The 13,648-nt window shown below is 39.3% G+C and overlaps 1 protein-coding gene across 2 annotated transcripts in view; it reads left to right on the forward strand.

The window, feature by feature from the left end:
• slc1a2b (solute carrier family 1 member 2b) overlaps nt 1-13,648 on the forward strand; it is a 90,880-nt gene that overhangs the window by 56,211 nt on the left and 21,021 nt on the right. For both annotated transcript variants that reach the window (XM_060914995.1, XM_060914997.1), the window contains exon 9: nt 5,693-5,827. In XM_060914995.1, coding sequence (XP_060770978.1) covers nt 5,693-5,827 — 135 coding nt within the window. The remainder of the gene's footprint in view (nt 1-5,692; nt 5,828-13,648) is intronic.

Here is a 13,648-nt window from a genome sequence, read left to right on the forward strand (position 1 = left end):
TTAAAATAATTTTACTTTTTGTTTCTGAAATACATGATACATACAGGGTCAAGGGTCAAAGCTCCAAAAATGTCTCTTGACTTGTCAAGGCCAAGGCCTGTTAGTGATCATGATTGGTAGCTTCTCTGTGCCAACATAAAAAAGGGTTTGTTTGACAGCACTCATTGGATTGACCAAGACACAGTACAGTGGGAAAGTCCCAGGATCTCAGTGCATATCTGATAAAGAGATTTATACAAGACATGAATGCCTCTTGGAGCCATTTCTAAACTGCAGATTCCAAGATAATCCATTCAAAGAATTGTACATAAGTACAGTACAGTACTTGTACATAAGTACAGTATTACTTTGCCAAGGTCTTGAGAAAGACCCAAACTGTTACCTTCAGCTGAGAGGAAATTGGTTTGGATGGTCAGGAACAACTCAGGAACCACCAAGACACAGGCCTTCCATGAATTGGAAGCTGTTGGAACACTGTCTATAGTCAAGGAAATTTTACATTGCCATGGACCGAAAGGCTGCTGTCCAAGAAAGAAGCCCCTGCTTCAAAATCAACACCTTCAAGCTCAACTAAAGTTTGTAGCTGATCACATGGACAAAGAAAAACCTTTCTGGAGGAAAGTTCGGATGTCAAATGAGACAAGGAGCTGTTTGGCTCCAGTGACCAGAGGTACAGAAGAACACAGTGTGGTGGTAGAATCATGTTCTGAGGCTGTTTTTTCTGCCACTGGAACACAGTGGATGGAATCATGAAAAAGGAGGACAATTCTTCAGCATAACCTCAAACCATCAGCTAGATGGTTGACACTTGGACACAGTTGGGTGTTCCAAAAGGAAAATAACCCCAAACACACATCCACGGTTGTGGAATTAATAAACCAGGCAAAATGAATCTTTTGAAATGGCCTTCCCAAAGTCCTGACTTCAACCCTATTGAAAATATGTGGACTGTACTTAAAAAGTCCATGCCAGGAAACAACAAATTTAATTTAACTCTACCATTTCTTTCAAGAAAAGTTGTCAAATATCCAACCAGAATTCTGCCAGAAGCTTATTGATGGCTACCAAAAGCATCTGGTCATGGTGAAAGTTTCTACAGGACATTCAGCCAAATATGAGGTGTGATGTATGTATATTTTTGATACTGTGTTGATTTAAGAAAACCCAGAATAAATAATCTATTAACGAGGTATGTTGAGCAATCATTCTGCTCCAGATATATATATATATATATATATATATATATATATATATATATATATATATATACAATACCAGTCCAAAGTTTGGACACACCTTCTAATTCAATGTTTTTTTCTTTATTATTACGTTCTGCATTGTAGAATGATGTTGAAAGCATCAGAACTATGAAATAACACGTGGAATTATGTAGTAAGTAAAAGAAAAGTGTAAACAAAGCTAAATGCTTTATATTTTTCAAAGTAGACACCTTTTGCTTTGATGACAGCTTTGCCCACTCTTGACATTCTCTTAACCAGTTTCATTAGAGAGTCACCTAGAAGGGTTTTCCAACAGTCTGAGTTCCCATATATGTTGAGCACTTGTTGGCTGCTTTTCATTCACTCTGCTATCCAATTCATCCCAAACTATCTCAATTGGGTTTAGGTTGGGTGATTGTGGAGCCCAGGTCATGTGAAGCAGCACTCCTTCACTTTCCTTCTTGGTTAAATAGCCCTTACATAGCCTGGAGGTGTGTTTTGGGTCATTATCCTGTTGAAAAACAAATGATGATCCCACTAAGCATAAAATGATTGGATGGCATGTTGCTGCAGAATGCTGTGGCAGTGCTGCTGGTTAAGTGTGCCTTCAATTTTGAATAAATTGCCAAGAGTGTCACCAGCAAAGTACCCACATACTATCACACCTCCTTCATGCTTCACGGTGGGAACCACACATGTAGATACCATTTGTTCCCCTTTTCTGCATCTCACAAAGACGTGGCAGTTGGAACCAAAAATCTAAAATTTCAACTCATCAGAACAAAGTACAGATTTCTACTGGTCTAATGTCTATCCCTTGTGTTTATTGGCCCAAGCCAAGAAAAAAGAAACTCTTCAGTAGTGGTTCTTTGGAGCAATTTGACTGTGAAGGCCTGATTCATGTAGACCCCTCTGAACAGTTGATGTTGAGGTGTGTCTGCTACTTGAACTCTGCTGTTAATTGGCGATTTTTAAGAATGGTAACTCTAAGACACTTAGCTTCTGCAGCAGCTTTCCTGGGATGATTCTCATGAGAGCCAGTTTTCATTTTATGGTTTTTGCAATTGTGCCTGAAGACACATTCAAAGTTCTTGCAATTTTCTGGATTGACTGACGTCATGCCTTAAAGTAATGATGGACTGTCACTTCTCTTTACTTATTTGAGCAGTTCTTGACATAAAATGGATTACTACAGTTGGTCAAATAGGGCTATTTATGGAATACCAACACTACCTTGACACAACACACGTGATGGGCTCAAATGCTTTAAGGCAAGAAATACCACAAATTAAAATTTGACAAGGCATATCTGTTAATTCAAAAGCACTCCAGGTGACTACCTCATGAAGCTGGGTAAGATAATGCAAATAGTGTTCAAAGCTGTCATCAAGGTAAACAGTGGCTACTTTGAAGAATCTAAAATATGAAACATATTTTGTTTAACACTTTTTTGTTTATCACATAATTCCAGACGTTATTTCATAGATTTTGATGTCCTCAGTAGTATTGTATAGTCAAAAAACAAAAACAAAAAACAACCAAATAAAAATATGAATGAGTAGGTGTGTCCAAACTTTCAACTGGTACCATCATACACACACACACACACACACACACACACACTATATATATATATATATATATATATATATATATATATATATATATATATATATATATATATATATATGTGTGTGTGTGTGTGCGTATACACAGTGCTCAGCATAAATGAGTACACGCCCTTTGAAAAGTAACATTTTAAACAATATCTCAGTGAACACAAACAATTTCCAAAATGTTGAAAAGATAAAGTTTAATATAACATCTGTTTAACTTATAACATGAAAGTAAGGTTAATAATATAAACTTAGATTACACATTTTTCAGTTTTACTTAAATTAGAGTGGTGCAAAAATGAGTACACCCCACAACAAAAACTACTACATCTAGTACTTTGTATGGCCTCCATGATTTTTAATGACAGCACCAAGTCTTCTAGGCATGGAATGAACAAGTTGGCAACATTTTGCAACATCAATCTTTTTCCATTCTTCAACAATGACCTCTTTTAGTGACTGGATGCTGGATGGAGAGTGATGCTCAACTTGTCTCTTCAGAATTCCCCAAAGAAAATAATGTCTTTACACCACAAGGGTGAAGGCTACAAGAAGATCAGCAAAGCTTTACTTATCAGTCAGAATACTGTAGCAAAAGTGGGACAAAAATTTAAGAAAGATGGAACTGCAGTCATCTCACAGAGACGTCCAGGTCGTCCATGGAAGTTAACACCTCGACAGGAGCGTCTTCTGATGAGAAGGGTTGAAGAAAATCGGCATGCAAGTTCACTGCAGTTATCTAAAGAAGTAGAAAGCCAAACTGGGGTGACTATTTCCCGTGACACAATACGGCGTACACTGCAGAGGAATGGCATGCATGGATGCTGTCCACGAAAGAAGCCTCTCCTGAAGCCCAGGCACAAAAAAGCCTGCCTAGAGTTTGCCAGGGCCCATGCTGACAAAGATGAAGACTACTGGGACTCTATACTCTGGAGTGATGAGACCAAGATAAATGTTTTTGGAACTGATGGCTTCAAAACTGTATGGCGTCGCAAAGGTGAGGAATACAAAGAAAAATACATGGTGCCTCCAGTGAAACATGGTGGTGGCAGTGTCCTTATGTGGGGCTGCATGAGTGCTGCTGGTGTCAGGGAGCTGAATTTCATTGATGGCATCATGAATTCACAGATGTGTTGCTCTATACTGAAAGAGAAGATGCTACCATCACTCCATGCCCTTGGTCGTTGTGCACTTTTCCAACATGACAATGATCCTAAACACACATCTAAGGCCACTGTTGGATTTCTGAAGAAGAACAGGGTGAAAGTGATTCAGTGGCCAAGTATGTCTCCTGATCTGAACCCAATCGAACACCTATGGGGAATTCTGAAGAAACAAGTTGAGCATCACTCTCCATCCAGCATCCAGTCACTAAAAGAGGTCATTGTTGAAGAATGGAAAAAGATTGATGTTGCAAAATGTTGCCAACTTGTTCATTCCATGCCTAAAAGACTTGGTGCTGTCATTAAAAATCATGGAGGCCATACAAAGTACTAGATGTAGTAGTTTTTGTTGTGGGGTGTACTCATTTTTGCACCACCCTAATTTGAGTAAAAACTGAAAAATGTGTAATCTAAGTTATATTATTAACCTTACTTTCACGTTATAAGTTAAACAGATGTTATATTAAACTTTGTCTCTTCAACATTTTGGAAATTGTTTGTGTTCATTGAGATATTGTTTAAAATGTTACTTTTCAAAGGGGGTGTACTCATTTACGCTGAGCACTGTGTGTGTATATATATATATATATATATATATATATATATATATATATATATATATATATAATATATATATATAATATATATATATATATATATATATATATATATATATATATATATATATATATATTTTTTTTTTTTTCCGTATGTATTTGTAGGCATTTCCCTTTCAGAGTGCAGAATCTAGGGAAGGAGAGTATTGAAATAAATGATGCAACATAATTTACTAAGGTTTGCGATAATTTTGTGGAGCTGTTGAGCGCCCGAGAGAGACACTAGTGAGTAAGCAGGTGTCAGTTAGCGCAAAGTCTGAACCACCATGGAGGCAGAGTTGAACACATACCTAATAGATATTTGTTTGCTCAGATTAATATTTTCTCTTCAAAATATAATTTACAGTATGTGCTTGCTCAGGAATAAGTTACAAAAAAGTGAGCACGTGCAGAGAGAGAATTTTCTCCACTCATGTAATTTTTTTGGAATGCCAGATGTTTATCAAAACATATTGATTGCCAAGGCATGTTATTCTATACTTGTTTGTGACCCTACACTAGTTTGCTTTTGCTCTTGGTAGATTGCATTGGTCTTTATTAAAATGAGCTGACTATGCCGGTCTTCATTAATTTATGCATTGTTATGCATTTATGCATTACTTTTGGTTCGTTTATGTTCGATGTAATGAACTCTTCAATGTAATGAACTCTTCAATAGATTGCATCTTTTATTGTGATATTAACTGCCTGGTCTGGGATGCAGTGGTTTAAACAAGGCTACTTACTAGCTTGTCTATATTTTAGATAGAATCAACTAAAGTTGTTAAAAAAGTATCACAGGCAGGGGCAAACAAATATAAAAACATTATGAGCAGGATTAAAAATACAGTCCCGTGCACATATCTACACCAGTTATGTAATTCAAGTGATGCAGCTGAGGTTGAGAAACAGTCTTCTTCTATTTTTTTCCAGTGTTTTAAGGTTTAATTCTGAATCAAGTTGCAGAGACAGAGATATATAGCACTAGACAGATGCAGATAGTGACCTTGTGTTTTATCTTTACTGTACATAAAATACATTTCTCCCTATTTTCTATCTTGTAGTACGTGTGAAAATGTTTAATACCCTGTTATCAGTCTTACAGCTACACTGGCCAGTGTTGGAGCAGCCAGTATTCCCAGTGCAGGGCTGGTAACCATGCTGCTCATTCTGACTGCAGTGGGGCTGCCCACTCAGGACATCAGTCTTCTGGTAGCTGTTGATTGGCTTCTGTGAGTATATTTTGAAAAATCTCAGCTAGCAGTGATTTAAAATTTTCTTATATATTTTATTTGAGCCCATGATGGTTACTTTATTTGACTTGAAAATAGTGAGGGGAAAAAGCTGTTGAATTGTTGGAGAAAAAGTTGATTGAATAGATGGCATGATGCACAACAACAACAAGTTTAATTTATATCGCGCCTTTCACCAACCCAAGGACACTTTTCAGAGTAATGGCACTACCAAAAGACAAAACAGAAAAACAAACAAATTGACCAAAAGAAGACATAGCAGATAAGAGACAGAAAAGGAAAACAACAAAATCACAATTAACATGAGCATAAAGACAGCAGATGAACTGTATGGCACGACCAAAAAACAAAGTTAAGGCTCTACCAAGAACAGAATAACAAACAAATCAACCAAATGAAGTCATAAGAGATAAGAGACATAGAAAAGGAACACAGCAAAGTCACATTTAACATGGGCATAAAGACAACAGACTACCTCAAAACATAGAAAAAGACTGAACAGTCAGTGACCAGGAAAGGAGGGATAGCAGAGAGAGAAGAGATAAGATTTAAAGTGAGTTTTGAATTTGGACCAAATGTACTATTACCAAATGTACTATTACAAAGGGATTAAGGGAGAGAATTCCACAGCTTGAGGGCTGCAAGCCTAAATGCTCTGGAACCCATGGTGGATAATTTGCAAACCCCATTTCCAGAAAAGTTGGGATATTTTCCAAAATGCAGTAAAAAAAAAAAAAAATCTGTGATTTGTTAATTCATGTGAACCTTTATTTAACTGACAAAAGTACGAATAAAAGATTTTCAATAGTTTTACTGACCAACTTAATTGTATTTTGTAAATATAAACGAAATTAGAATTTGATGCCTGCAACACACTCAAAAAAAAGTTGGGGCCGACGCATTATTACAGTTGTATTACATCACCTTTCCTTTTAATAACACTTTTTAATCATATAGGATCTGAGGATACGAATTGTTGCAGCTTTGCAATTGGAATTTTTGTCAATTCTTGCTTAACACAAGACTCCAGCCGCACAACAGTCCATGGTTGCCGTTATCTGATTCTCCTCTTAATGATGCGCTATACATTCTCAATAGGAGATAGATCTGGACTGGCAGCAAGCCAGTCAAGCACACACACTCTGTATCTATGAAGTCATGCTGTTGTAGCCTGTGCAGAATGAGGCCTGGCATTGTCCTACTGAAATATACCTGGACTTCCCGGGAAGAGACGTCACCTTGATGAATATGTCTCTCTAAAATCCCAGTACATGTCTCCGTGTCAATGGTACCTTCACACACATAAAAACCGTGGGCACTGATGCACCCCTGTACCGTCATAGATGCCGGCTTTTGCGCTTTTCTCTGATAATAAACTGGATGGTTGTGTTCACCTTTGGCATGGAGAACTCGACATCTGTTTTTTCCGAAAACAAGCTGAAATGTGGACTCATCTGACCACAGCACATATTTCCACTGTCTTTTGGTCCATCTGGGAGGAATTCAGGTCCAGAGAGATCGGCAGCATTTCTGCATAGAACTGATGAATGGCTTCCTCCTTATGTAATACAGTTTCAGGTTGCATTTCTGGATGCAGTGGACTGTGTGAAGTAACAACAGTTTTTTGTTTTTTTTTTTAAGTACTCCATAGCCCATGTGGCTATATTTGTCACATTTGCATGACGGTTTCTCAGGCAGTGTCGCCTGAGGGCTTGAAGGTCATGCACATTCAACAATGGTTTCCAGCCTTGCCCTTTACACACCAAGATGTCTCTAAATTCCCTGAATCTTTTCACAATGTTATGTACTGTAGATTTTGAAAGACCTAAATTCTCTGCAGTCTTGCATTGAAAAATGTTCTTTTTGAATTGACTAACAATTCTCTCATGAATTTTGGCACAAAGGGGTGAGCAACAACCCATCCTTGCTTGCAAAGACTTTGGTGCATGCTCCTTTTATACCCAATCATGACACTCTCACCGCTTACCAATTAACCTGCTTATTGTGGAATCTTCCAAAATGGTGTTACTTGTATATCCTATTAACTTTTCAGGCTTATTTTGCCTCTGTCATCAAAATCTAACTTTGTTATATATACAAAATACAATTAAGTTGATCAGTAAAACTACTGAAAATATTTTCTTTGTACTTTTGCCAGTTGAATAAAGGTTCACTTGAATTAATAAATCACAGATTTTTGTTTTTATTGCATTTTGGAAAATATCCCAACTTTTCTGGAAATGGTAAATTTTTTGTAAATTTGGGGACAGACAACAGACCAGAAGATGAAGATCCGAGGCTGTGAATGGTAGCGTAGGGTTGAAGTAATTCCACTAGATATTGAGAAGTGTAGCCATGGAGTGCTTTAAATGTAAAGGATAATTTGGCCCAGGGGTAGTGTGTTGTTAATGAACAGGAGAGGACCTACACAGCAAAATCCCCAGTGTTGAATTAACACCCAGAGTGTTTATATAGGTCCAACTGGACCTATATAAACACTCTGGGTGTTAATTCAACACTGAGGAATTTGCTGTGTAAGACAGAACCCTGTGGGATGCCATAACCGACAGATGCCATGGAAGACTTATACTTGGCGATGGAAATAAACTGCTGTCTATCTGTAAGATTGGGTTTTAACCAGGAAAAGGCAGAACCAGAAATACCACAATCTTTTAGTGACTGGATGCTGGATGGAGAGTGATGCTCAACTTGTCTCTTCAGAATTCCCCAAAGAAAATAATGTCTTTACACCACAAGGGTGAAGGCTACAAGAAGATCAGCAAAGCTTTATTTATCAGTCAGAATACTGTAGCAAAAGTGGGACAAAAATTTAAGAAAGATGGAACTGCAGTCATCTCACAGAGACGTCCAGGTCGTCCATGGAAGTTAACACCTCGACAGGAGCGTCTTCTGATGAGAAGGGTTGAAGAAAATCGGCATGCAAGTTCACTGCAGTTATCTAAAGAAGTAGAAAGCCAAACTGGGGTGACTATTTCCCGTGACACAATACGGCGTACACTGCAGAGGAATGGCATGCATGGATGCTGTCCACGAAAGAAGCCTCTCCTGAAGCCCAGGCACAAAAAAGCCTGCCTAGAGTTTGCCAGGGCCCATGCTGACAAAGATGAAGACTACTGGGACTCTATACTCTGGAGTGATGAGACCAAGATAAATGTTTTTGGAACTGATGGCTTCAAAACTGTATGGCGTCGCAAAGGTGAGGAATACAAAGAAAAATACATGGTGCCTCCAGTGAAACATGGTGGTGGCAGTGTCCTTATGTGGGGCTGCATGAGTGCTGCTGGTGTCAGGGAGCTGAATTTCATTGATGGCATCATGAATTCACAGATGTGTTGCTCTATACTGAAAGAGAAGATGCTACCATCACTCCATGCCCTTGGTCGTTGTGCACTTTTCCAACATGACAATGATCCTAAACACACATCTAAGGCCACTGTTGGATTTCTGAAGAAGAACAGGGTGAAAGTGATTCAGTGGCCAAGTATGTCTCCTGATCTGAACCCAATCGAACACCTAGCAGGAAGATGGGAGAGAATCAGGTCATGACAGACAGTGTCAAAAGCACAGCCAAGGTCCAGAAGAAAGAGTATAGTAAGAGCCTCAGCAGAAGAGATGAGGTCATTAACTGCCCTAAGAAGTGCAGATTTGGTATTGTGAGATGAGTGGAAACCAGACTGAAATAGTTCATAAAGATTATCAGGGGCAAAATGGGACTGTAGCTGGGTGGTAACAACCCTTTCAAAAAGTTTTGCTGTGTATGGTAGATTAGAGATCAGTCTACAGTTACTAAAATCAGATGGATTGAGACCAGTTCTTTAAGTACTGGAGTGACTGCCGTGGTTTTTAATCAAGTGGGATAATCCCAGAGAAAAGTGATCTGTTAATCAGATGAGAGAAGGGCTCAGCAATAATGGATGTCAGGTTTTTTTATGAGGGGGTGGGAGCAGGGTCTAATTGACAGTAAGAGGAGTTTTAGTTTTTAATTAATTAGCTCAGCAACAGATAAAGGAGTAGTGAGAGTGAAAGAAGATAGTAAGTGTAGCGAGCACTCTACAGAAATTTCAGGAGAGAGTGTTAGAGAAATAGAGTTATAAATAGAGTTGATTTTCATCATGGAAAAACTGTAGGAAATAATCACAGTTCTGCAGAACCACCCAAGCCAGTAACAGATGGCTGAATAATCTTGTTAATAATAGAAAAAAGTGATCTAGGCCTAGTGCTGGCATTACTAATAGCAGAGGACAGGTAAGATGCACAAGCAGCATTTAAAGCAGTTTTGTATTTCTGAATGTGATCAGAGTAGGCTTGTGAGCGGACAACAAGACCAGCTCTTTTCTAAAGCCTCTCCGAATGCTGACCTGTTGCTTTCATTATCTGGAGTGAATCATGAGGAGGAATGAGAAGAACGCACAACTCGAACCTTCTTAAGAACAAGCATACTTAAAGTGCTAGTCTTACAAAAATGACATCATAAAATCCCAGGTTTTCTGTGTGTGATATACTCAAATAGGTTGTAAAGTTCACAGATAAATAAAAAAAATTGGTTTGAAAAAGAAAATTTTTGCATCTGAATTCTGTTACAAAAATCACTAAAAGCTTATCCACCATTAAGAAGAAGAACAACAACAATTTTATTCATCACACGCTTGTGAAATTTCCTCTCTGCATTTAACCCATCTGAAGCAGTGAACACACACATGCACATACACGTGAGCAGTGAGCACACACACTAAAGCCTAGGTCACAACCGGACGTACGATTTTTTGGCCGTGCGATTTTTGGCGTTTCCCAAATTGCTGTGTTTTTTTTTTTTGTTCGTGGAGAAAGACGCACGTTGGCCGTAAGTTTGTCTTGCAACCTGAAAAAAACGTAAGCGCCCGTAGAGTTTGTTTGACATGACAAAGAACCTCTGCGGCCAGTCTACGGCTGAAAATCAGCACGTCATACACGCGCCCTCCGTGCGTTTCACGCGCGCCCTCTGTGCATTTCTTGCGTTTTTTGCACATAGACCGGCCATAGGAGCACGTACGGCCGGTTGTGATCTAGGCTATACCCAGAGCAGTGGGCAGCCATGCTAACAGCACCCGGGGAGCAGTTGGGAGCTAGGTGCCTTGCTCAAGGGCACCTCAGCCTAAGGCCGTCCCATATTAACCTAACCGCATGTCTTTGAACTGTGGGGGAACCGGAGCACCCGGAGGAAACCCACGCAGACACGGGGAGAACATGCAAACTCCACACAGAAAGGCCCTCGCCGGCCGCTGGGCTCAAACCCAGAACCTTCTTGCTGTGAGGCAACCGTGCTAACCACTACACCACCGTGCCGCCCAGATTGCAGTGATTTATAGGTCAGTGGTGCTGCATGTGTGACGTCATATGCACCACTGCCTTCTTTTGTGTCCACACTGGCTCTATAATATTCTCTGTAATAGTGTGCATTCTTGATACTAATTCTTTTGAAAAAGATGAGGAATGCTTCAAGGGGATGGTACACAAGTGTCATAACAATAATTATATTATTTTATAATTTTAATAATTTTATTTTAGGTGCTTATAGTAGGGAATATGGAGTGCTGTTTTATGCACCGGTCCCACAACACCGATAACTGTAACTATAACTATACCTATACCTGAATTTAGTTCCAGTCTGGAGCAGTCATACCACAACTATAATCCCGACTATCGGTTGTTGGTTTTCGCGGGAAAATGTAGTGGTTGTATGCTGTTTGTGTGCACACCCAGTGCAGTCAGCAGCATGCAATGGCTGACAGTGACAGAGAGGAAGAGCTGCTTTTGACACTCATTTTGCACAGAAGGCAAAGCCAAAAGAAGAAAAGGAGAATCTGGGTGCATGCAATCCTGCAGCACATAGATGACCGCTAATCTCAGACTCCTGGCACTTCCGCATGTAAGAGACCCACTCGGACAGTCAGTGGCATGACAGACACAGCTACAGTGGTGCTTGAAAGTTTGTGAAACCTTTAGAATTTTCTATATTTCTGCATAAATATGACCTAAAACATCATCAGATTTTCACACAAGTCTGAAAAGTAGATAAAGAGAACCCAGTTAAACAAATGAGACAAAAATATTATACTTGGTCATTTATTTATTGAGGAAAATGACCCAATATTACATATCTGTGAGTGGCAAAAGTATGTGAACCTTTGCTTTCAGTATCTGGTGTGACCCCCTTGTGCAGCAATAACTGCAACTAAACGTTTCCGGTAACTGCTGAACAGTCCTGCACACCAGCCTGGAGGAATTTTAGCCCATTCCTCTGAACAGAACAGCTTCAACTCTGGGATGTTGGTGGGTTTCCTCACATGAACTGCTCACTTCAGGTCCTTCCACAACATTTGGATTGGATTAAGGTCAGGACTTTGACTTGGCCATTCCAAAACATTAACTTTATTCTTCTTTAACCATTCTTTTGGTAGAACGACTTGTGTGCTTAGGGTCGTTGTCTTGCTGCATGACCCACCTTCTCTTGAGATTCAGTTCATGGACAGATGTCCTGACATTTTCCTTTAGAATTCACTGGTATAATTCAGAATTCATTGTTCCATCAATGATGGCAAGCTGTCCTGGCCCAGATGCAGCAAAACAGGCCCAAACCATGATACTACCACCACCATGTTTCACAGCTGGGATAAGGTTCTTATGCTATAATGCAGTGGTTTCCTTTCTGCAAACATAATGCTTCTCATTTAAACCAAAATTCTATTTTGGTCTCATCCATCCACAGAACATTTTTCCAATAGCCTTCTGGCTTGTTCACATGATCTTTAGCAAACTACAGACAAGCAGCAATGTTCTTTTTGGAGAGCAGTGGCTTTCTCCTTGCAACTCTGCCATGCAGACCACTGTTGTTCAGTGTTCTCCTGATGGTGGACTCATGAACATTAACATTAGTCAATGTGAGAGAGGCCTTCAGTTGCTTAGAAGTTACCCTGGGGTCCTTTGTGACCTCGCCGACTATTACACGCCTTACTCTTGGAGTGATCGTTGTTGGTCGACCACTCCTGGGGAGGGTAACAATGGTCTTGAATTTCCTCCATTTGTACACAATCTGTCTGACTGTGGATTGGTGGAGTCCAAACTCTTTACAGATGGTTTTGTAACCTTTTCCAGCCTGATGAGCATCAACAACGCTTTTTCTGAGGTCCTCAGAAACCTCCTTTGTTCGTGCCATGATACATTTCCACAAACGTGTGTTGTGAAGATCAGACTTTGATCGATCCCTGTTCTTTAAATAAAACAGGGTGCCCACTCACACCTGATTGTCATCCCATTGATTGAAAACACCTGACTCTAATTTCACCTTCAAATTAACTGCTAATCCGAGAGGTTCATATACTTTTGCCACTCAGAGATATGTAATATTGGATTATTTTCCTCAGTAGATAAATGACCAAGTATGATATTTTTGTCTCATTTGTTTAACAGGGTTCTCTTTATCTACTTTTAGGACTTGTGTGAAAATCTGATGATGTTTTAAGTCATATTTATTCAGAAATATAGAAAATTCTAAAGGGTTCACAAACTTTCAAGCACCACTGTACATATACACTGTACAGACATAAGACGCATGCCTGTGTGTTTTGCGTTTAGAGTACTAATAAATGAACCTTTAACACAGACAGGTAGGCTAAACGATGACTGACACATTTTATCCTGTTTACGGTGGGCGTTCCCACCGCAAAAGAGAAACCAATCGAAACTGAATGAGTGAAAGTAATCATCATGCCGTAACCATGTGAATAGTCTTTTATGAATGTG

Source organism: Neoarius graeffei, chromosome 2, assembly GCF_027579695.1.
Source record: "Neoarius graeffei isolate fNeoGra1 chromosome 2, fNeoGra1.pri, whole genome shotgun sequence".
NCBI classification, from domain to species: Eukaryota; Metazoa; Chordata; class Actinopteri; order Siluriformes; family Ariidae; genus Neoarius; species Neoarius graeffei.